The 25,364-nt window shown below is 39.9% G+C and overlaps 1 protein-coding gene across 4 annotated transcripts in view; it reads left to right on the top strand.

The window, feature by feature from the left end:
- LOC123879422 (cyclin G) overlaps positions 1-25,364 on the top strand; it is a 41,031-nt gene that overhangs the window by 13,341 nt on the left and 2,326 nt on the right. For 2 of the 4 annotated variants that reach the window (XM_045927120.1, XM_045927119.1), the window contains exons 2-10: positions 5,141-5,252; positions 7,365-7,559; positions 8,646-8,761; positions 9,454-9,581; positions 11,234-11,412; positions 21,647-21,749; positions 22,762-22,880; positions 24,285-24,410; positions 25,079-25,167. In XM_045927120.1, coding sequence (XP_045783076.1) covers positions 7,401-7,559; positions 8,646-8,761; positions 9,454-9,581; positions 11,234-11,412; positions 21,647-21,749; positions 22,762-22,880; positions 24,285-24,410; positions 25,079-25,167 — 1,019 coding nt within the window. In that variant the 5' untranslated portion in view covers positions 5,141-5,252; positions 7,365-7,400. Of the gene's footprint in view, positions 1-5,140; positions 5,253-7,364; positions 7,560-8,645; positions 8,762-9,453; positions 9,582-11,233; positions 11,413-11,542; positions 11,692-11,804; positions 11,971-21,646; positions 21,750-22,761; positions 22,881-24,284; positions 24,411-25,078; positions 25,168-25,364 lie in introns of all 4 variants that reach the window. The other 2 variants (XM_045927121.1, XM_045927123.1) reach the window with 2 other exon arrangements.

The following is a 25,364-nucleotide window of genomic DNA, read 5'->3' as shown; positions in this document are numbered from 1 at the left end:
TATGGGTAATTACAAATACGAAAGTGTGTTGGTTTGTCCTTTAATCACGTTGCATCGGTCGCGGATTTTTAGGGTTCCGTACCTCAAAAGGGAAAACGGAACTCTTATAGGATCACTTTGTTGTCTGTCTGTACGTCTGTCGTGTCTGTCTAGAAAACCTATAGAGTACTTCCCGTTGACCTAGAATCATGAAATTTGGCAGGTAGATAGGTCTTATAGCACAAGTACCTAAAGGAAAAAATCTGAAAAACGTGATTAACTATACTAAGTGGGGTATCATATGAAAAGGCAATACCTGTAAATTCTATAACAGATTTTATTTATTTTTATGCATAACAGTTTTTGATTTCTATACCCGAAATACCCGAGTACGGAACCCTCGGTGCGCGAGTCTGACTCGCACTTTGCCGGTTTTTTTAATCGGATATGCTTATGCCTATGAAAACATAGACTCGTCGGACCGTACGATAATAGCTTATCATTTCTATAATATGTATGTCTGTGTATATGTAGTACTATGTTATGATATACGACTCGTTTTCATATTGTTCCACACTACTGACCACTTTCGCTGCACACGTACGAATTATAATAATATGTGGGGTATGTATGTAATGTTAATCGTAGAAGAGTTTATATATTTTTTTTAAAAGAATATTAGCCATGCTAATCATGACTAATACTCCCCTTTCCCCTCCAGCTTCCAGCTCCGGCAGGTTTTCAGCTTTTTCATTTGGCACCCCACTCGATAAAATAAGAAAAAAAATTTTTTGGAGACTCCCCACTTTTTATGTAACATCTGTTAGGTTAATTTCGATAATAAAATCGAACCTCGATAGCTCAACGGTTGAGAAGCGGACTGAATTCCGAAAGGTCGGCGGTTCAAACCCCACCCGTTGCACTATTGTCGTACCCACTCCTGGCACAAGCTTTACGCTTAATTGGAGGGGAAAGGGGAGTCGGAGTATTAGTCATGATTAGCATGGCTAATATTCTTTTTTTTTTTTTAAATAAAAAATTTGTTCATATACTCGTTAAATATAGCCTATGTCACCCTTGGACTCTATGGCCCTTTACAACGAATCAATTGACACCTCATTCATCAAAATCGGCTCAGTAGTTTAGGCGCTACGGTGGACCACACAGAATCTGGATACAGATATACATACATACATAGACTGCTAAAATCATTACTCTTCCTTTTGGCTTGCCGCAGTCGGGTAATAATCACGCAGTCAACCATTCGCATACCTAAAACCCTAGTTCAATGACATAGCAATAGATAACTTTATTTTGATTACAATAGGTACATACAGTACATAACATGAGCACGTAGGTACCTACTTTTTATAACGGCATCGAATTCTTTTATCATGTAAACAAGCTTTCTCTCTCTTTCTATTTACACGTGGAGAAAGGAGATGGGTATATCAGCTGATATGTTAAAATAACATACAAGTCACAGCTGATTTGCATATACTTTGTCGTTTTCATAATACCTATCGCGTTTATTATTTACTAGCTTATGCTCGCGACTTCGTTCTCTTTTACCCCATTAGGGGGTTGAATTTTCAAAAATCCTTAGCGGATGTCTACGTTATAATAGCTAGGGGCTGTCCATTAATCGCGTGAGCTCGATGCTCCATAAAAAATCAAGAAATATCATAGGGGGGGGGGGGGGGGGGGTGTAGTATCATAACATATCACTAGACAAAGGTCTCTGGTAGGGTTCTGCGCTGCCGCTATCCAGCGGCTCCCTCAGACTCGTTTGAAGTAGTCTGTCCAAAGTTGTTATTCAATGAGCCTCGATAGCTCAACGGTTGGGGAGCGGGCTGAGTTCCGAAAGGTCGGCGGTGGGAGTATTAGTCATGTTTAGCATGGCTTAATATTCTTTTTTTTTAATAAAATAAAAATAGTTTACAAATAGGGTCCCTTAATTGTTAAGGGAACTTTGCGTTACTGTTCTATAAAAAAATTTGGATTCCAACTCCTCAATCCTGATGCTGCAGGGGATCTCACCAATCCACGCGGGCGAAGCTGCGGGCATCACCTAGTCTATATATACATATAATAAAATTGTAGAAAAGTGGTGTCTGTACAATGGAAATACATAAAAAAAAAGTAGCAGGGGTTGTTATTATATCGATGCCGAACCCGAAATTGATTTTTTTTGTCTGTTTGTCTGTGTGTTTGTGCACGCTAATATCGGCTATATAATATAAACGGCTTATTCGATTTAGATACGGTTTTCACTAATATATTGTAGTAAGCTTCACTTAACATTTAGTGTTTATTTCATGTCAATCGGTTCATAAATAAAAAAGTTATGACAATTTAAAGAATCACGGCGAACATTTCTATTCCACGCGAACGAAGTCGCGGGCACACCCAGTTTATAATATTAGTATGGATTATTATCAGAGCCGTATATTATTATCAGCTGTTGCGTTGCGAACGACCTTAGAGGCACGTAAAAATAGCGTGAAAAACAAGTTGTGAGAGATGCGAACGATCTATTTTGTTTTCGCCGAATGTTTTGACGATAGTAAAACACCTGAGCTTAGGCTAGAAATTTCGATTCGTTTTGCTAAAGACATTGCTACCTGCCAATTTTTAACCCCCGACCAAAAAAGAGGGGTGTTATAAGTTTGACGTGTGTATCTGTGTATCTGTTTGTGGCATCGTAGCTCCTAAACTTATGAACCGATTTTAATCTTGGATGAATAAATACTCATTTTAATTTAGTTTTTTTTTTTTTTTGTGTGAAAGGTGGCTTGATCGAGAGTGTTCTTAGCTATAATCCAAGAAAATCGGTTCAGCCGTTTGAAAGTTATCAGCTCTTTTCTAGTTATTACTGTAACCTTCACTTGTCGGGGGTGTTATAAATTTTTAATTTACACTTGCCTTCTAATTTCTTCTATTCTAGGTCAACGGGAAGTACCCTATAGGTTTTGATTCCCCTTGTCTTGACACAGACTGACAGACAGACAACGAAGTGATCCTATTTTTCTGTGGAGATACGATTTTAACGGGGTAATTTGACCGCTCAACGTCCTTTCTTACTTATGACTAGAATGTAGATAGACTAGGCTAGACTTCATCCGCGTGGATTTAGGTTTTTAAAAAACTTTTGAGAACTTTTGATTTTCCAGGACAAAAGTAGCCTATCCGTAATAGCCTGTGCCCGGGATGCGAACTATCGCTGTACCAAACGTAAAAACATTTTAACGAATGGTTCTTTAAAAATCCCGAGGGATCACCAGCATTTAGGAATGCAATTCTTTACAGCATCAGGGTTAAGGAGTTGGGCACTTGAGGTCAACGACAAAGTCTTTTGAGTTTCACTCGCTCCAGCAATTCACGGGACTACAAACGCATAATATTATTGTAAACTAAACATTTGAAAAGAGTGCGAATTAGTTCTAAGGCCTCATTCGCACGAGAGTTTTTTTAACGTCCGTTAAAAAAGCGTTCAAATAGAACAAATGCATTCCAAAGTATCTGTTCACACGTCAACGGTTTTTTAACGCGTACTTTGTATTTTCAGCGCGACGCCGGGTTTTAACGCAAAGCTTTTTTAACGCTCGTGCGAATTAGGGCTAAAGCATATTTTGTTTATCTACAACGAATGACATTGGTTGATTTCATGAATTATGTATAATGGTAAATTATAATACAGGTATTCATTTACCTAGTTTCCGTAAACAAACAAGTTCTGATTGTATACTCTCTATAACAAATTGTGATTAAGAAAATGTTTACATTAACATAATTATTTATGTTAGTAAATTATATATAAATGTTTAGTAATTAATAACAATAATCGGCATAATATGTAATTATATTTACTATATTTTTTTGTTTATGTTAATTACATATTTTCGCATCACTAGTGGTTGTATACCTTTTTTTTTTAAATTAGTTATATTCAAATAGATTTTTTTACTTAGCAAAAGGTTCGTGCTTGACCAAATTTTTTTTTTGATGGAAGGTGTTGATTGTGGTTAAGATGGGATGTGTCTGCTTAAAAAAATCCTATTATGGGCGTTATTATTAATTTCCACCAGGAATCAAACCCATAGCTTATTTTTTGTTTATTTATAACATAAGTATAGGTCATCAAAATCTTAATTAATGTACTAATTTACAGGTAACTCATTTTAAGTTAAATTGCCAACCCTATCAAGAAACCCATATCGCTTTGCCTCGACGAACTTTCGATTAGTTCATAAAGTACGAAGGATTACCAAATCCGGTGTGTACTATTGGGTCAGGGTTGCCGACCGTGGCGATTTTGTATTTTTCCAAAAAAAATTACAGCAAGTGCCAGCCCTTGCAATAGTGTTCAACCATTATTGTGGGTATCTGACTTAAGAGCTAAGGTGGCTAGGCAATTGTCTTTCAACAAGGCATTGCACCTGGTAACCTAACATTGTACCTTGTTTACATCCTCCCTATAAACTCCTTTCGATATTCGGCCCTATTTTATCCAAAATCTTGGTTTAAAATCCTAATTTTTTCCCACAGTTGCCCATATTACGTCCTTTTTATAAAAACTTCTTTGTCGGAATCTCCTTTAGATATTCGATCCTAATTTCCTAATTCGTTTCCGTATACAATCTCCTTCCCCAAGAAATTCCGCACTTGTTCGTACCAAGCCTTTTCCCTAAAAACTCCTTTGCCGGAATCTCTTTTAAGATATCCAATTGTATCCAAGAACTTGGTTTAAAGTCATTTGTTCCTATAAACAATCTCATTCCCAAAGAAATACCGAATTTGCTCATACCAAGCCTTCTCCCTAAAAACTCCTTAAGATATCCGATTCTATTGTATCCAGAAACTTGGTCAAAACCCCTAATTTGTTCCCATAAAGGATCACATTCTCAACCTCAACCGTGCCCGTACCTAAAACTCCTACCTTCCCTACCCTACTCTACTTCACCTACCCTACTCTACCTCACCTACCCTACTCTACTTCACCTACCCTACTCTACCTCACCTACCCTACTCTACCTCACCTACCCTACTCTACCTCACCTACCCTAATCTACCTCACTTCTACCTCATACCTGTCCTCTAAAGTTAACCATCAGTGGCCGTGTCGGCCGCTGTCGGTTGACCGACGCTCTGTTGTGGTCAGGTACTAGGGGCTTCGCGCCCGGTCGTCAATACCGTCGGGTCGGCGAGCAGTGGGGGGATCGGCGCGGGCAACACACAACGACACTTCTGCCGCTGCTTGCTCGGTAGCATAGGTAACTATCACTTCTACATATTTAGGGTTCCGTACCTTAAATGGAAAAACGGAACCCACATAATAATAATAAATACCTTTTATTCAGCCAAATTTACAAACAAACAGGTAGGGAATATAAGTATATTGAATAGTCATAGTCCCTGGGGAACCAAGGAGCCGACCAATGTCCATGCTTTAAGTGGGTCCCTGGTTCCCCAAGATCCAGGCACCCACTTAAAACTAGCTTAATTATCTATCTTGGCTCGATCATATAGGATCACTTTGTTGTCTGTCTGTCCGTCTGTCCGTCCGTCGTGTTTGTCTAGAAAACCTACAGGGTACTTCCGGTTGGCCTAGAATCATGTTTGGTAGGTAGGTAGGTCTTACAGCACAAGTAAAGGAAAAAATCCGAAAACCGTGAATTTGTGGTGACATCACAAAAAAAAACCGGCCAAATGCGAGTCAGACTCGCGTACCGAGGGTATTTTTCCCGACATTTTCCCGATAAATCAAAAATTATTATGCATAAAAATAAATAAAAATCTGTTTTAGAATGTACAAGTAAATCCCTTTCATATGATACCCCACTTGGTATAGTTATCTTACTTTGAAAATTGAAAAACATTTAAATTTTTTTTAAATTATGTAACCACAAATTCACGGTTTTCGGATTTATTCCTTTACTTGTGCTATAAGACCTACCTACCTGCCCAATTTCATGGTTCTAGGTCAACGGAAAGTATCCAATAGATTTTCTTGACAGACAGACAGACAGACAAAAAAGTAATCCCATAAAATAAGAATAAGTAATAAGTATTGAAAATATGGGTAGGGACTGTGAAGCAAGAAGCAAGCTAGAAATTCGGTGCGACCTAAATACATCAACTCGATTGACCCCATTCTAAGGTTGAAATCTATAGGGCGCACTTTAACTTTGCTTAGAGTAAAGTTTCAGTTAAAACGAGACAGATTTATGCCAGCGGTATAGCCCTGTCTCGTTTTAACAGTGTCTTAAGTCTGAGCAAAGTCAAAGTGCTCTCTATAGATTTCAACCTAAAGGCCACCTAAACAAACAATCCGGCTATTCCAGAAGCTAATAGCGATAGTAAACACTAAACAGACGCTGCGACCGTTCACCCTTGTAGGTAGGTAGGTAGGTATATAACGACAGACATCTGAAATGCGTAAGTACGTGAAATTACATCACTCATGTTGTCTATTCTAAGACTGTTTTGAAACCTTGAGAGTAGGGTATGTAGATTGTTATTGGTAATAGAGAGAGAGCCCGGCAGTGCCAGACCTTCGTTATTTTATAAAAGCTGAAAGTGTCTCTGCATATTAGAGAGAGCCTTGGAGTCTCGATAGCTCAACGGTTGAGGAGCGGACTGAATTCCGAAAGGTTGGTGGTTCAAACCCCACCCGTTGCACTATTGTCGTACCCACTCCTGGCACAAGCTTTACGCTTAATTGGAGGGGAACGGGAGTCTTAGTCATTATTAGCATGTCTAATATTCTTAAAAAAAATATGTCCCCAACACAGGGAAGAACGCTCAGCGACTATGAAGATTGGATCATGGTGGCTTTGGCAGGTAACAAAGGCTCGCAAGCTCCTCTTTCTAATAGTTGACTCTGCAATAAAGCATGTGAAAATGTCGCAGTGTGTCGTCACTAAGGTCAAGATGTATAGAGCGTACTTTGACTGAAGATTCAGTTACAACTAGACATTTTAACTCGAAGCAAACTAACACCCGTATTCACAAACCTTACAATTAGGTCTCATAGTGCGCTCGAACGCACAGTGTAGATTCCACCAATCAGTTTACTGTATCACGTCAATTTACAATGATCTGATTGGTGGAACAACACTATGCGTTCGAGTGCACAGTGAGACCTCATAGTAATGATTGTGAATACGGCCGTAAGCTTTTTAAATCCCAGGCAAAGTCAGAGTATGCTCTATATCTCATGTTTTCGAGTTTAAAATGCTAGAGGGGTAGACGAATAATGAAATTGATGTGAGAAACACATTTGCAAAATGCAACGCGATTTGACGCGTCTCAAATCGTAGTTAGCCCTCATAATCTTTTTTTTTTTTTAAGTTATTTTAAAGGATTTGTGTGTTAACTTATAGGTGCCGATTCACCCTCCGCTCGAGCCCAGCCCGATCATGTTGAGGTCGGGCGCGAGACACCCGGATGCTGACGAAGGCGCATCCACGTCCGGCGGGCGCGACTGTCGCGTGCGACAGCTGCACGCGACGCTCGCAGAGTACCTGCAGCTAGAGAACAAGTTCCAGCCGCGCCTGTGCTTGCCCACTGACGGAGAGGTAAGTGATTCTGACACGAAGGGTTCCGTACCACATCATACAAGGTATACCTAGCACTGTAGAGCACTGCAAGTTAATAACCGACTGCGCCATCTATATGTGATTTAGTAAATTAAATTTTTCGTAAACACATTTTTTTTGTGTGATATAACCAAAAATTCTCATTTTTCGGATTTTTTCCTTCACTTGTGTCATAAGACCTACCTACCTGCCAAATTTCATGATTCTAGGTCAACGGGAAGTACTCTATAGGTTTTCTTGACAGACGGACAGACAGACAGACAAAGTGATCCTAAAAGGGTACAGGACCCTAAAAACGAACTGTTAACTCTTAAGGCAGGTCCCTTTCACAACAAAATAACAATAAACATTGCAAAAGGCAGAGAAACACCTGTGTGACGACACTGTTGCCAAATCAACCTTCGAACGATGCAAATGTGAGCGACTGAGGTCAGAACGTAAGCGCCTTCGCACGGGGAATCAATACTACGCCGGCAGGGAAAAGGGTTATTAGGGTTCTGCACCTCAAAAGGAAAAAACGGAACCCTTACAGGATCACTTCATTGTCCGTCGTGTCTGTCAAGGAACCTGTAGGGTACTTCCCATTGACCTAGAATCATGAAAATTGCCAGGTAGGTAGGTCTTATAGCACACGTAAAAATCCGAAAACCGGTGGTTAAATCACACAAAAAAAATTTAAAATATGTTTCTATTTTCGAAGTAAGATAACTATACCAAGTGGGGTATCATATGAAAGGGCTTTACCTGTCGATTTAAACACCCGAGTTCCACACACACCTGATGCCCATCCGCGATTCGCATCTGCCCATCTGCCAGTCCGCATTGGGCCTGCGTGGTAGGCTATGGCCTAAACTCTTCTCATTCTGAGAGGATACCCGTACTAAGTAGTGGTAGTTGTTGATCATGACTTCATGACGGAACCCTCGATACACGAGTCTGACTCGCACTTGGCTGTTTTGTCCTATATCCTTCAGACTAAAAATGTTGAATTCCTAAATTCTCTTTATTTTCTTATTTTGATGAAGTTGCGGGTAGAAGCTAGTAAAGTATATGTTTGTTTGGCAGAATGGGGAGGTGACGACGGGCGCTAGAGACGGCGCTGCCCACGTGCTTCGCTGTCTCAAAGTGTGGTTCGACCTTCCCGCTGATGTGCTCATCAGTGCTATCAACCTCTTCGATCGGTAAGCCTTCTTTTTCTACAACCGCACCGCACGCCACCGCAAGCAATTTCACCCTCACTGTAGCGGTTGCTACATTCACAAGCAGATGTCGCTTCTAAATTCAATCAATCAACAACTCTCTATACACGAACCCCAGCCTGATTACTCACGACCCACGGCCTAGATGGCAGCACAGGTAGCTTAATTCGAAGTTCAAGGAGAAACACGCAACTCTCAATCGCATTGACACAGCGTTCATCAATCTGCACTGTATATAGAAGTTTCAAACTACAACCGTCAGCCCAGCTGGCGCTACCGAGCACAACGCCGCTCAGTGGGAAATTTCCCTATTGCTATGGTCGAGCACACAGACACAGCTCCCATACACTCACCAGACCTTTGTACCAGATCCTTTTTTCCACGCACATGCAAACTGTGGAATCAACTCCTATTGGTAGGTTCCCACTAGATTACAACATGGAGTTATTCACGGGGCGGACCAACAAATTCCTGAAAGGCCGGCAACGCGTCGGCGGTACCTCTGGTGCTGCAAATGTTTGTATCATGTATGTAATCACTTAACACCAGGTGACCCGCCTGCTCGTATGCCTACTATTTCCCGAAAAATTATTAAAAAGGAGACCCGTGCTCAGTAGTGAGCCGGTGATAGATGTTTATGAACCTTCAGTAATAAAAACGTTTTCCCTTTCCAGTTTCCTAACAAAGATGAAGGTCCGCCCGTGCCACGTGCCCTGCATCACGGTGTCCTGTATGAACATAGCGATAGACGAGCACGCCGCCGTCTCCAAACAGCCCCGCTACGTCACCGTTGAGGAGCTGGGTGAGTGCAGTTTTAGGTTGAAATCTATAGAGCGCACTTTGACTTTGCTTAAGCTCTGGTTTCCTCCAAAAGCGGTGCCATCATGTGACGGCCGTAATACAGCGGTGAATGACGTCACTAGAACGTTGTCTATGTATATGGAGCGGTTTCCTAGATAACGGTAATTAACACCGTAACGTCAAAAAGCGGTACCGCCATTTGCATGACCTCCGTCTTGTCGGTGTCGAAGTGTCTGTCAATGTTTTTTTCATAGCGGTGAAGGTATTTTCAAGCGTAATATTAATTTGCGTGCCATTTTAAAATATTTATTGTTCAAAATGAGTTTCATCAACTGGACCAGCGAGGATGATGAAATTTTAATTGATTTTGTGTGGGTTCATGATGTGCTATATAATGTAAAACATAAAGACTAGACTATTTTCGTCTTCTGATGATTGTTCATCTTCCAAATATAGGAGTAACGCTAAATCAAGTTCGTCCATTTTCAACCATTGACACGTACTTTGTGGTCTGTTCACCGTAATAAAACGGTCAATGCAGTCTCGAACATTACACATGTTTACGGCCGTCTTTTTGTGGTCATCATATTACGTCCGTTTAAAAACGGCACCGCTATTGGAGGAAACCAGAGCTTTAGACTTAAGTTTCAGTTGGTTGGCGGCTGTAACGGTGCCCTATCCGAACCTCTGTCGGATGAGGCTAGGGCTCTGTTACGGCTGTACAAGAAGGCCTTACGCAAGTAAGTGGTTGTTATTTGTGGCCTTATGTAGTGACATATTCCTAAAGGAAAAAACTCCATAAAATAAAGAGTTTAAAAAAAAAGTTTCAGTTAAAACAAGACAGATTTATGCCAACTGTATAACGCTGTCTCGTTTTAAGTGTCTTAAGTCTGAGCAAAGTCAAAGTGCGCTCTAAAGATTTCAACCTTAGACTTAGATCATTTTTACATACTATCAAAAATTACGAAACCGGCCGGATTCGAACCTGCGTCTTTTGGGTTCGCGCCAAATTTGTATCTGAATTAAAAAAAAAAAAGATTGAAATTATGAACTTTGCACTCAATTTTGGTATAGTTGTAGGCCATTTCGCATGGAAATTACTTCAGATTTGTATTCAATGAGTCAATAACGTTGAGATTAAAGAAAATAATAATTTTGATATGTAGTGTTAACTACATTTTGATCGCATTCGATAGCTCCTTAGTTTTTAGAGTTCCGTACCTCAAAAGGAAAAACGGAACCCTTATAGGATCACTTTGTTGTCTGTCTGTCTGTCTTGTCTGTCAAGAAACCTATAGGGTACTTCCCGATGACCTAGAATCATGAAATTTGGCAGGTAGGTAGGTCTTATAATACAAGTACAGGAATAAATCTGAAAACCGCGAATTTGTGGTTACATCATTAAAAAAAATATTAAAATGTGTTTAAATTTTCAAAGTAAGATAACTATACTAACAGATTTTTATTTATTTTTATGCATAACAGTTTTTAATTTAACGTGCAAAATGTTGGAAACAATACCCGAGTATGGAACCCTCAGTGCGCGAGTCTGACTCGCACTTGGTCGGTTTTTTTTTCTTTATTGAAATAGCCCAATAGTGGGCTTGCTGTACTAGTTGGGCTTCTATAACATGATTTTGTGGGTTATTGCAGTGTCGGTGTCGCAGTCGGCATGTACGGAAGGCGACGTGAGTCGCATGTCGCGCGTCATAGCGGACAAGTTGTCGCTGGCGGAGCGCTGTTGTGTGACCGCGCTGCACTGGCTGCGTCTGCTGCGCGCTTTAGTCGCCAACGCGGCTGAGGAGCTGCAGCTACGCGCGCTTCAGTTGCCGGTGAGTGATATAGAAGAATGGCTTTGCTCTGTTATGTCTGCGTGGCGTAGATGGCGCTGCAGTGAGTTGCATCGCGCTAGAGACGTGTGCGGCAGTATATCGAACTGTCCAATGTCGGCATGTACGGAAGGCGACGTGAGTCGCATGTCGCGCGTCATAGCGGACAAGTTGTCGCTGGCGGAGCGCTGCTGTGTGACCGCGCTGCACTGGCTGCGTCTGCTGCGCGCTTTAGTCGCCAACGCGGCTGAGGAGCTGCAGCTACGCGCGCTTCAGTTGCCGGTGAGTGATATAGAAGAATGGCTTTTCTCTGTTATGTCTGCGTGGCGTAGATGGCGCTGCAGTGAGTTGCATCGCGCTAGAGACGTGTGCGGCAGTATATCGAACTGTCCAATGTCGGCATGCACGGAAGGCGACGTGAGTCGCATGTCGCGCGTCATAGCGGACAAGTTGTCGCTGGCGGAGCGCTGCTGTGTCACCGCGCTGCACTGGCTGCGTCTGCTGCGCGCTTTAGTCGCCAACGCGGCTGAGGAGCTGCAGCTACGCGCGCTTCAGTTGCCGGTGAGTGATCTAGAATAGATTTGCTCTGCTGTTTACGTGGCTAGCTAGATGGCGCTGTAGTGAATTGCATCGCACTAAAGACGTGTGTGGTAGTATATCAAACTGTCTAGTGTCGGCGTCGCTGTCCGCATGCACGGCAGCTGGTAATTACGGAACAATAATAGAATAGAATAGATTTTTATTTAAGTTGACTTTTACAAGTGCTTTTGAATCGTCAAAATAATTTACCACTGGTTAGGAATGCCGTTCCTACCGAGAAGAACCAGCAAGAAACTCGGCGGTTGCTCTTTTGAACTGTTCAATTTACAATTATATGTCTTACTATACTATACAAGCAATTGCAGCCTCGCGCATTGCTGGAGCGAGTCAAATCTATGCTTTTTATCATTTACATAATCTTCGATTGTATAATATGCTTATTCCAGGAGCATATTTTTAATAGATTTTTAAACTTTGTTAGCAAGTTAAAAATTAATAATAAATATTGCGAAAATAATTGCTGCACGCACTGCTGCATCATCACTTGCTAGCAGGTCTGATTGCAGCCAAGCGCAAGTCTGTAAATTAAAAAAAAAGACAGCAGATTGCTCCACCACGTGCTCCGGTTAGAATCATAAAAATCTGTCTATAAAAGTGCTCAAAACTGCCCATGTAAGTGACATTAAAGATGGCCTTCATATTTGTAGAAATGTTCGCACCCAACTCTGTCCAGTTCTCTTCTTTTTAGGGTTCGTACCTAAAAAGGAACCCTTATAGGCCTCATCTTTCTTTCTTTCTTCTCTCTGGGCTGGTTTCCGCTCTTAAACGTTTCCGTCTGTTGTGCGTGCGTTGCCCCTCCCCGCCGAAGTCTTCACTCCAGCCATCCAAGCTCGCTCCAGAAGCCGAGTAGACCGTGAGGTGTGCGGGGATCGGGGAGTATTGAAAGGAAAACACGTCTACTATGTTTAAAGTTTACTCGTAGACTATCTTAGAGCTATCCTACACCACACCACCGGGGCAGGAGAAAAAAAAGAAAAATGTAAAGTAGATAATTTACATTTTTTTTTTTTTTTTTTTTACTTACTTCCACTCGCAGGTGGTTCTATACCTTATAAACTAGGAACAAAAAGCTTAGTTCTATTCTTATGTACTACTTCACTTTTGTTATCTTTAAGAATTATTACGTTTGGTCCGACGTCATTTATCACTGTATAAGGGCCCCTCAAATAAACAGTCAAGTTTTCCACCGCACTCATTTTTCACTAGCACTTTATCGTCTTTTTTATAAGTCACTGTATTCACTTTTTTATCGTACTTACATTTCCTATCTAGTTTTGATTGTATTAAATTTTCACGAGCGTCCTTTTGCGCTACTTGCATTCTATATCTTAATTCTAAACTATAGTTATCTACATTATATAATGGTTCTACATCACTACTTAATCTACTTGGTATTCGACAACTTTTACCAAATACTAATTCATATGGGGCATATTTGGTCGATGTATGAACGGTATTGTTATATGAAAAACACCAAAAGGGTAGCCAATAACTCCAAGTTTCGGGTTGTTTATCACACATTATCCTCAGAAATGCGCCTAAGTGTTTATGTGTATTTTCTAATGAACCTATACTTTGGTGGTGATAAGCAGTTGAATTTAGTTTTTCAATTTCTAATAATTTACAGACCTCCGTCATTGTTGAAGATAAAAATTCAGATCCTCTGTCACTTACCAGGCAATTTGGGATTCCAAATCTTAAGATAAAGTTATTTACAAATGCTCTAGCTACAGTTTTCGTTTCCTTATTTCTAATAGGATAAGCTTCTACAAATTTACTAAGTTCACACTGGAGTGTGAGTATGTAGACATTTCCTTCCTCATCTCTATCTAAAGGACCTACTAAATCTAGAAAGATTTTTTCAAAAGCCGATGTAGCGGTTGTTGTAATTACCATGGGTTCTACAGTATGTCTCGAGTGTTTCATTTTCTGACACTTTTCACATTTACGTATATAGTCTCTAACATCATGTTCCATTCCTGGCCAGTAAAATTGTTTTCTTAAATTATTAATCATTCTGCGTACCCCTGCGTGTCCGCTAGTAGGCAGCAAATGAAAGTCATTCAAAATGAAATCCTTTTCTTTATCATCCTCTATTCTTTTTATTCCTCTTAAAACACAAATCCTAGGGCCCTGATATGTGTTTTTACTTTTAACTTCATCAATTAAATCTCTTATGAACAATGCATTGTTTACTGTTTTTATTATACAGATTTCATTAATTTTTAATTCTTTACAAAAATTACTCAATTTAACCACAAATTCGTCTCGCGTAAAATGTGATTTAAAATCAAGATTAATGTATAATATTTTCTTTCTGTTCGTAAAAGCAAAACATTCCCGTTCCGCATTTATTTTCTCCTTTTGCTTTATTATTTTTAATTTATTCCCTTCTACTAACATCATCTCTACTGAATCATTTGGTATCCGTAATATTTCCACGACTCGCGGTTGATCAGGCCGCTCGTCCTTGGCTATACTAGGGATTACACTCCTATCTGTATGACTTTTATCCTTCTCTTCCTCTCTTTTTCTTTGCGCTCTAGTCATAACGTTTATGATATCATTACTCATATTTTTTAACTCGTCAGACGTAATTATTATTCTAGACAACGCGTCCGCGACTGCATTATCTTTCCCCTTTACATACACTATCTTGTAATCGTATTCCTCTAATGTTAAGCGAAATTTTAACAATCGACTACTGGGATCTTTCATTCCAAACAGATATACTAACGGCTTGTGATCGGTCATAATTGTAAAAGCTTTTCCGAATAAATATGGTCGAAAATATTTAATACCCCAAACAACTGCAAGTAGTTCCTTTTGAATAGTTGGATAATTTTTTTCGGCTTTGTTTAAAGGTCGACTCGCATAAGCTACAGGTCGTAAATCTTTATTACAAAGTACAGCTCCTATCGCTATACCAGAAGCATCGGTTTGTAGGATGAACTCGCTATCTGGCGAAAAATCGGGATATTGCAGAATAGGTGGAGACATTAATGCTACCTTCAACAATTGAAACGACTGATCACATTCCGCTGTCCATACAAAAGGTACATTTTTCCTACATAAAATATTTAAAGGTAATGTTAATTCAGCAAAGTTTTTTATAAATTTCCTGTAATAATTACTGAAAGCAACAAAACGTCTCACATCGTCCGAATTTTTCGGTACTGGATAATTTTTTATCACCGCAATTTTACTTGGATCCGGTAAGATTCCGTTTTTTGTTACTGTGTGACCTAAGTATAATAATTCGGTCTTTAAAAATTGACATTTGTTAGGGTTGAGTTTTAAATTTACTTTTCTTAACCTTTCGAAAACATCTATGAGATTCTTATTATGCGTTTCTAAGTTTCTGCCGAAAATAACTAGGTCATCTAAATATATGAAACATTTTTCATAGGTAAGGCCAGACATTGCAACTGTCATGACACGGGAAAAAGCACTGGGGCTTATTTTTAAACCCATAGGTAATCTTTTCATTTGGTACTGTCCGGTATTAGTTGTAAATGCTGTCACCCTACGGCTATCGGGAGTAAGTGTAACTTGATAGTACGTATAGTCTAAATGTGTGAAGTAAATCGCACCTGACAACGAATCTAAAATCTCGTTAATATTGGGAAGTGGGAATTTATCGTCTTGAATTGTTTCATTCAATTTACGGTAATCAACAACTAATCTCCAACTTTTTTTTGAATCGTCACTTTTCTTTGGAACTAATAAAATAGGACTGGACCATTCGCTCTGACACTCTTCAATAATATCGTCTCTAATTAAACCTTGTATTTGTTTCTGTACCTCTGACTTTAAGCTATTGGGAATACGGTACGGTTTAGTATACACCGGTTTCGTATTAGGTTTCAGTGTAATAGATTGCTCATATACCTTAGTAGTTGTGAGTTTATCGCCGGGCAATTGGAATATGTCAGCGTATTTCGTACAAATAGATTCTATTACTTTCCGTTCGCTGGAATGCAAGTGATCCAATTTCAACAAAGGCAACAACTTGCTTGCTCGAATAGAATTAGAATCACATTTTTCAAAAGAACATATTTCATAATTATTTAATAATTCGAAATCGGGTTGAAAAGTAGGAATATTAACAGTTTCGTTACTCGTATTAAGGATTTTAATGGGTATAATATTGTTTTTCGATTTTACAATGATACTCGCGAGAAATATGTTTTCTTGTAATTCTTTAGGAAGTATGACGCAATCTTGGGAAACGCTATTTATATGTATGTAATGTATTGATTCGCTACGAGCCGGAATACTTAAAAACTCTGAGCATAACGTAGGATTACTGTAAAGTTTAAGGCTATATTTATTTTCAGAACCATGCAAGGTTAATATTGAATTTTTCAAGTCATAATTTATTGTATTAAATTTATTAAAGAAATCTTGACCCAAAATTCCGTCAGACTTGCAAGGCAATTTTTCAAAAATGTAAAATTTATGACGAAAGGGTATGCCGTCGGAAGTTTTAATAGTGAGAAAAACGTAGCCATTTGAATAGATTTTCCCTCCGATGCCATGTATTACAATTTTGTCTTCATAAATAGGTATTTTGTTTGGTAGGCACGATGTGCGAACTACTGATAATGACGCGCCGGTGTCGAGTAACCATGAGCATCTTGTTTCATTTACGTTTAAAAAAATGTATTTAGCGTTCCTTATATCGCATGTTAGAATGTAATCTTTAGGCCCGAAAAAACTGATTTTGATTTGTGTAATTTTGGCCTTCCGAATTTTCTCTCCCTTGAGTCTCTTGCTGTGCGAAATGTACGTTACCACGATAATATCCCCTATTATGAGTTACTCGACCTCGACTGCGACTCGATTGCGTGGCAGTTCCACGTGGCTGTCTCCCGCGGAAATTATTATTTCGGTAAAATCTGGCATTGGGGTGGTTATAATTCAAATTTTGGTTAGGTTTTCCTCTATTACCTCTGTAGTTGTAACTACCCCGACCTCGAATAAAGGGTCTACCTCTAGTACTTACCATGTTTAACACCGAGTTGGAAGTAGATGGTTGGGCCAGCTCCTCGTCCTGTGCAGCACGCGCCGCGTCCTTGAGCTCGTCGTAATTCCGTGCTATAATTATCGTGCTTAACCGTCTATTTCGTAGACCATCCGCGAATCTTTTTATGGTCATTTTCTCATTTATCGGACCTAATATTTCGTAAGCTTTTTCGTTCGTACCTGCTTGCGAAATAGTGAGATCTACCATAAGTTCTTCTATTTTTGACGCATAGTCTGTGATAGACAACTCATTTTGTGATAAAGCATTCAGTTGAGCTAACAAGGAATTCGGCGATTTTTTAGTTAGTAAGAATGATTTAATGTCTTTTATTAAGTCTTCGCAGTTATTATACTCATTTTTCAGTTTTAGTTTAGCCGACTTTGTTAACCTTGTTTTCACAACAAAAGAAGCTAATAATTTCTTGCTAGCTGCATCTTTGAGGACACTGTTGTATAGTTCTATACTAGAAATAATTTTTTCAACCGTTTCTTCCTTACCGTCCATAACAGGGACCAAATTTGCCGCGGTCTTTAAATCGAACGTTTCCATGTTAATGTTTGCTGGGATACACTTAAAAATCTACAATAACCTTTTATCTTATCATATGATTGTTCTACCTTATCTACTAAACTATCTAAAATATAATCTGTAAATTCAACTCTTAAGCTTTTCTGTTGCAAATTCAATTCAAATATTAATTTAAAATATTCCTTAAGTTCATGAGCTTTTTCAAATAATATTTTTACCCTGTCGGGATATTTTTTTCTATTGCGGGGGCCTAACTTTCTTAATGTAATTCTAACATCTTCTAACTTATGAAATATAGTACATAATTCTTCTGTCATTTATTTATTATAACTTAATAACAACATTTTACCTACTTGATATTAATTAATTAAGGTCTTACGCGCAATTATTACGAACCGTCTTCGTTCTTCGCTTGAGCTGTCCCGCTGGAATGGTCATCAGGCTGGGGATGGGTCTTGCTTATCCTGGGTGTCACGCGCGCGGCCGGATAACCTCACCCGAATTCTCCTGAAGGCGTCTTCACGAAGCTGACGTTGCACCATGTTGACTTGGCATTTAGTTCCCATTTTTTTTTTTCTCTTTTTTACCACACGAAGAACACGGCTTTAGTATCACTTATTACTTTTAATTATAAATGTTCTAACTCGATGCGCGGAGGCACACAAGAATCCGTCCCCTCAGCATAATTCGCCCGTCATTCGACACCCGGCGACGGCCAGGCGCCGAGTTCGCTAGGCAGGGTCGCCATGAGGTGTGCGGGGATCGGGGAGTATTGAAAGGAAAACACGTCTACTATGTTTAAAGTTTACTCGTAGACTATCTTAGAGCTATCCTACACCACAACCGCCCAGGTTGCCGAAGGCTTCATGAAGTGAGGTTGAGGATCCCAGATGGCGTATAGGCCTCATTTGCACAGAGCTTTTTAATGACCATTAAAAAAAGCGTCCAAATAGAACAAATGTTTTCCCAAGTATATGCTCACACGTCAACGCTTTTTTACCTTTTTAACGGACGTTAAAAAAGCTCTAGTGCTAATGAGGCCTAAGGCCTAAAAATATTTTCCCGCAGAAATGACTCTTTATTTTTATGTTAAAAAATTGAAAAATATTTGTCGTTAACTACCACATATTAAGGTCATATGGTTATTTGAACGATACTATAACTGAATCACACGTTTTTAAAATTTTTGTCTGTCTGTCTGTCTGTCTGTCTGTTTGAAAAGGCTAATCTTCGGCTACTTTTTAAGGCTACTTTTTTAACCGACTTTCAAAAAGGGAGTTGTGTTTTTCTACCTATGAACATCGAAATCTCCGAGATTTCTGAATCGATTTGCATCATTTCTTTTTTAATCGATAGAGGAACTTTGCGACATTGTTTCATAAAAAATTTGGATTTCAACTCCTCAATCCTGATGCTGCAGGGGATCTGACCAATCCACGCGGGCGAAGCTGCGGGCATCAGCTAGTAAAGAATAAGCAGGATATAAAACTCCCACACAGCCCGATAGATGGCGGTACAGAGAGACACACTCGCGCCGCAGTATAGCGATACGAGTGGTATATAGTGGAAAATTAGATTCCTTGTAACCACTAAGGTAATAGCTATTTGACAAATCGTAGAAATTACGAAGGTGAAATCGTCATGTCATATTTGCGAAAATTTTTGTAGAGTACGCTGCTTTTAGCGTACCGTATGAATCAGTATATAGCTCTATAACCCCCGATCCATAAAGAAGGGTGTTATATGTTTGACGTGTGTATCTGTGTATCTGTCTGTGGCATCGTAGCTCCTAAACAAATGAACCGATTTTAATTTAGTTTTTTTTGTTTGACAGGTGGCTTGATCGAGAGTGTTCTTAGCTATAATCGAAGAAAATCGGTTCAGCCGTTTGAAAGTTATCAGCTCTTTTTAGGGTTCCGTATTTAGTTTTCTTATAGAGGTTTATTTTGAGTTATTAGTATTAGCAGAGGGAATTCTCGGATTGGTTCTGTATTGACGATGTGTCAAACATTAGGCTATGGTGACGTAAAATCCCTACTAATATTATAAATGCGAAAGTGTGTGTCTGTCTGCCTGTCTGGTACCTTTTCACGGCCCAACAGTTTAACCGATTCTGACGAAATTTGGTACAGTGTTAGCATATATCCCCGGGGACGGACATATATATTATACTATTTTTTATCCTGGAAAATCGAAGAGTTCCCACGGGATTCCCAAAAACTCATCCGCTTAACCGATTTGTATGAAATTTGGTACCGAGGTAGCTTGCGTCCCTGTAATTGACATAGGCAACTTTTTATCCCGGAAAACCAAAGATCTTAAAGATCCCGTGGGAACTGCTTGATTTTCCGGGATAAAAAGTTGCCTATATGTCAATTACAGGGACGCAAGCATCGGTTAAGCGGATGGGTTTTTGGGAATCCCGTGGGAATTACTCTTTGATTTTCCGGGATAAAAAGAAGCCTATGTCCGTCCCCGGAATATAAGCTAACCCTGTACCAAATTTCGTCAGAATCAGTTAAATTGTTTGGTTTGTCAGTGAAAAGGTAGCAGACAGACAGACACTTTCGCATATACAATATTAGTATGGATTCCGAAATAGGAACGAAACTTCCCTATGTCACGATAGATGGCGATGTACGGAGTTACATCGAGTTGATGTACAGTCGACCCGCAAGTTATAAAGAGAAAATTGTACTGGCTTTAATACTGGTGTTGTCACCATTTGATTTTATTTTTCTCAATTTTTGGAAAATACGCTTTTAACTTTTAATAGCGTATCGTATCACATAATTCACAAGTGTAAATTAAAAATTTATAACACCCCTGACAAGTGAAAGTTACAGTAACTAGAAAAAAGCTGATAACTTTCAAACGGCTGAACCGATTTTCTTGGATGATAGCTAAGAACAACAAAAAACTAAATTAAAATCGGTTCATTCGTTTAGGCGCTACGATGCCACAGACAAATACACAGATACACACGTCAAACTTATAACACCCCTCTTTTTGGGTCGGGGGTTAAAAACTATCATTGTAATTAGAGGTGAGTCCTACTTGGTAAATGTACTAAGTGCACCTAGTCCAATTCCGTTACAAATACTTGATCCAAATACCTGTTCCACCTAGTCCATGAAGTACTTAGGAGTGTGAGTATGCTAAGACTTTGAGTTCCATCAATATGTGTAAATAGAATAGAATAGAATAGATTTTTATTCAAATAAACTTTTACAAGTGCTTTTGAATCGTCAAATAATTTACCACTGGTTCGGAATGCCGTTCCTACCGAGAAGAACCAGCAAGAAACTCGGCGGTTGCTCTTTTCAATTGTTCAATTTACAATAATATTCTATACTATACAAGCAATTGCAGACCCGCGCATTGCTGGAGCGAGTCAAATCCATGCTTTTTTATCATTTACATAATCTTCGATTGTGTAATATGCTTTTGCCAGGAGCATACTTTTAAATACGTACGAACTAGACAAGTACGTAGCTAGATCTGTTGTTTGGTTGAAGTCCGACTAGTCTCGAGTATTGACAGACAAAGATGGAATGACTGCGAAATCGTGTAGTTAAAAAAACCGGCCAAGTGCGAGTCAGACTCACGCATCGAGGGTTCCGTACTTGGGTATTTTTTCTGACATTTTGCACGATAAACAGCTATTATACATGAAAATAAATATAAATCGGTTTTGCCTTAACAATCGATAGAGTCGATAGGTCTATTGTTATTTGGACTATCGATAACTCTCTCGTAATTCAAATCGCTGTCTAAAATTAAGGATTTTTTCTCTCTCGTCTGGCTTTACACTGAATAGCCAATGTCAAGTATGTAGTTATTTACAAGTTAGGCAAACTATATGTATAAGTATGGACTTCGTCTGTACCGGCGCCCGCCGACATACACGCGGCGCCCCTCTAGAGCGCTTCCCAGTCAGTTCCACCAGCAATAACACAAAAACCGGCCACTTCTAACAAAAAAACACTCCAAAAAGGCACAACACGCGCGCCAGCAAACGCTACCACAGACGAAGTCCAAAATTAAAGATTGAATCATCATGATTTTTGTTTGTTTCAGGAGAGTGAGCTCATCAACCTGTTGGAGATAGCGGTGTGCGACGCGGGCTGCGTTAACGCGCGGACTAGCGAGCTGGCACTAGTGTTGGTCTACCATCAGCTAGGTACGTATTTTAGGGTTCCTCATAACCTCATAAGGTTTTTTTTATAAAGAATACTAGCTGACGCCCGCGACTTTGTCCGCATGGATTTAGGTTCTTCGAAATCCCGTGGGAACTTTTTGATTTTTCGGGATGAAAAGCAGCCTATGTGTTATCCATTCCAAATTTCAGCCAAATCCGTTCCGTAGTTTTTGCGTGATTGAGTAACAAACATCTAAACATTGGAATATTAGCCATGCTAATCATGACTAATATTCCCCTTTCCCCTCCAACTAAGCGTAAAGCTTGTGCTAAGAGTGGGTACGACTATAGTGCAACGAGTGGGATTTGAACCGCCATTTCAGAATTCAGTCCGCTCGTCAACCATTGAGCTTCTACAAGGGTTCCGTTTTTCCTTTTGCGGTACGGTACCCTAAAAATGAAATTTTTTTCAACTGGTTCTTAATCCCGTCTGATTTTTAATTCCGTGGAATTCTGACGTTTCTCAATGTTACCAGAGATAAAACAGTTTCCACAACTTAAGGTACCGAGCAAATTCACACATTTTTTTTTTTGTGATGTAACCACAAATTCACGATTTTCGGATTTTTTCCTTGACTGCTGTTACAAGACATACCTACCTGCCAAATTTCACGATTCTAGATCAACGGGACGTACCCTCTAGGTTTTCTTGACAGACACGACGGACAGACAGCAAAGTGATCCTAAAAGGGTTCCGTTTTTTTCCTTTCAGGTACGGAACCCTAAAAATGTTTTTTTTTTGACGTGACGTCTTATAATTCGATAGAGCCGGCTGCACGCACGAAGACTCATGCGGCGTTACCTCGCTCTGAGGCGTTCCATGTAAGGCTTGAAGTGCAAGCGAGAGCGTTACCTCGCTCTGAGGCGTTCCATGTAAGGCTTGAAGTGCAAGCGAGAGCGCGGAACGAGCGACAAAGAAGCACAATCGGCCTTTGTTGTCACGTTCAACTATCGTCAGTAAACCGACTTTACAGACAACCAATTTTTTTTTCAGAAAAAGAGTTGGTGGAGCTGAGCCGCAAGGCAGCGGAGGGCGTGGGCGACTCGCAGACGGTTCCAGAGGAAGCGTACTATCTCTACGAGTTCGCGGCGCAATTGCAGGCGCACTGCCACGTGAGTTGATTCGTCTACTTAAGAGTGCTGGCCATGGTCGCTCCAAGACAATCTTTAAATATAAAATATGTAAAGATTCATTTTGAAATTGTAGGGTGCTATTTTTAGTCTTTTTTGTAGTTTTTCTTGTTAGTTTTAATAATTGTTGTACTTTTGGCTTATTGAGTAATTAATTTAATTATTATAGATTTTATGCAAGGAATGTCTTAGGTTAAGTTTTACTATTTAAAAGTTTTAGATTAAGCATGTTGAGTTAGCCTGTAAGTGAGTATACATTGATAGTCCTAAGTTTATATAAGTCGTCATAATTACTTTTCTTTGTATACCGTTGGCTTCCTATTAAAATAAAATAAATAAAATAAAAATAAAATAAAGTAACCATCGATGTATATGGATTAGCCTTTCCCATACAATTCCGTCAGCAAAAATACGCTTGAATCTTATGTCATCGTCATTGACAAAGTCAAGAGACTTTTGCAAATTCTATTGACTTTTTGAGCGCGTTTTTTATCTTCGAAGGGCCCATCCATATACATCGATGATCGTACCGCGCTAGCCATACACGATCAAGTATGCATGACGTCATGCATACTTAAATCCATACTTATACTTATTTTTAACCCCCGACCCAAAAAGAGGGGTGTTATAAGTTTCACGTGTGTATCTGTGTGTCTGTGTATCTGTCTGTGGCATCGTAGCGCCTAAACGAATGAACCGATTTTAATTTAGTTTTTTTTGTTTGAAAGGTGGCTTGATCGAGAGTGTTCTTAGCTATAATCCAAAAAAATTGGTTCAGGCGTTTAAGAGTTATCAGCTCTTTTCTAGTTTAGAAGGTTAGATAACTGTTAGGTTCATAATATTATGTCAATTGACAAATGTCAAGCTGTCAAGGTGGACGTTGCCTTGATACATAATTATTTATTTGAAAATGATGTTTTGGAAAACTCAGATACTTTGGATCGTAGGCGCGGAATAGTCCCAGAAAATTGGTTCAGCCGTTTGAAAGTTATCAGCTCTTTTCTAGTTACTGTAACCTTCACTTGTCGGGGGTGCTATAAATTTTTAATTTATACTTGTATTACTTATTCTTATTACTTACTATTTATTCTCATATATTTCTGTCTGGATGCTACAAGGCCTAACAGCTTAACCGATTTTGATGAAATTTGGTACAGAGTTAGCTTGCATCCCGGAAATTGACATAGCTAACTTTTTATCCCGGAAAATCAGAGTTCCCACGGGATTTTTCTATAGGTCGAGTCGATACGAGAAAAATCGGGTCGACGGGACGGGTCCTGTCTAGTCTATTTTCGAGTTAACCAAATAGACTGCTAAAATCATGACCCTTCTTTTTGGATTTGCCGCAGTCGGGTAAAAATCTATTCTATTCTGTGTGGTTTCCAGATGACGGACGCGTCTCTGCTGAGCACCAGGAGCCTGGTCCGCGGCGTCATCTCCCGCTACGAAGCGAGGCAGGCGGCGCCGCAACGGCAACGCTTGGTCTGGAGACTCTCCGAACGGACGCTCAAGGTCAGTACCTTTGTTGAAGTGTAAACTTCTTATCGTCACACAACTCACTCACTTCTACGTCAACGGGAAGTACCCTATAGGTTTTCTTGACAGACAACGAAGTGATCCTATTTTTCCGTTCCGTTCTTCATTTTGAGGTACGGAACCCTAAAAAAGGGAAGGTCACCATTGTCAACCCATCGCTGGCTCACTACTGAGCAAGACTCACTACTCCTCTTAGTATGAAAAAAATAAAAATATACTGTTTTAGAATGTACAGGTAAAGCCCTTTCATATGATACCTCACTTGGTATAGTTATCTTTCTTTGAAAATTGAAAATACTCTTGTTCATGAACATATTTTAATTTTTTTTTGTGATGTAACCACAAATTAACGGTTTTTGTGGTTTCCTTTGCTTGTGTTATAAAACCGACCTACCTGCCAAACATGATTCTAGGTCAACGGCACGCACCCGAGTACGGAACCATCGGTACGCGAGTCTGACTCGCACTTGGCCGGGTTTTTTTTTGTTTGTGACTGGTGGGTGACTTAAAATAGTTGGCGCCCATTGAGATCTTTGTCTATGTCATTTGTATGGTATGACATCACGGAGAGAGCGCTATACTAACTCCTTTCCGTGGATAGTGTATAGTAATGGAATAAAAAAAGGAATATTCATCGTTTGCAGGTGCTGCGGCCGACGGACCGTCTGACGTCACTGCTCCCCACCATCGAAGAGCAACACTTCGCCGTCGACGCCACGCCCAAACGAACCAGGTACACACACACACACACACTCGTAACAACTCGCACACACTTGCACTTACTCACACGGCACACCCATTCGCACACACACTTGAACCCACACGCACACACTCGCAAACGCAAGCACAATCACGGGGTGGGTTGTGCGGATGGTCCCCACCCGGGTGGGGACCATCCGCACAACCCACCCCGATTGCCATGTCGATGTG

Source organism: Maniola jurtina, chromosome 28 (genome assembly GCF_905333055.1).
Source record: "Maniola jurtina chromosome 28, ilManJurt1.1, whole genome shotgun sequence".
Taxonomy (NCBI): domain Eukaryota; kingdom Metazoa; phylum Arthropoda; class Insecta; order Lepidoptera; family Nymphalidae; genus Maniola; species Maniola jurtina.
This window is presented reverse-complemented; position numbering and strand designations above follow the sequence as displayed.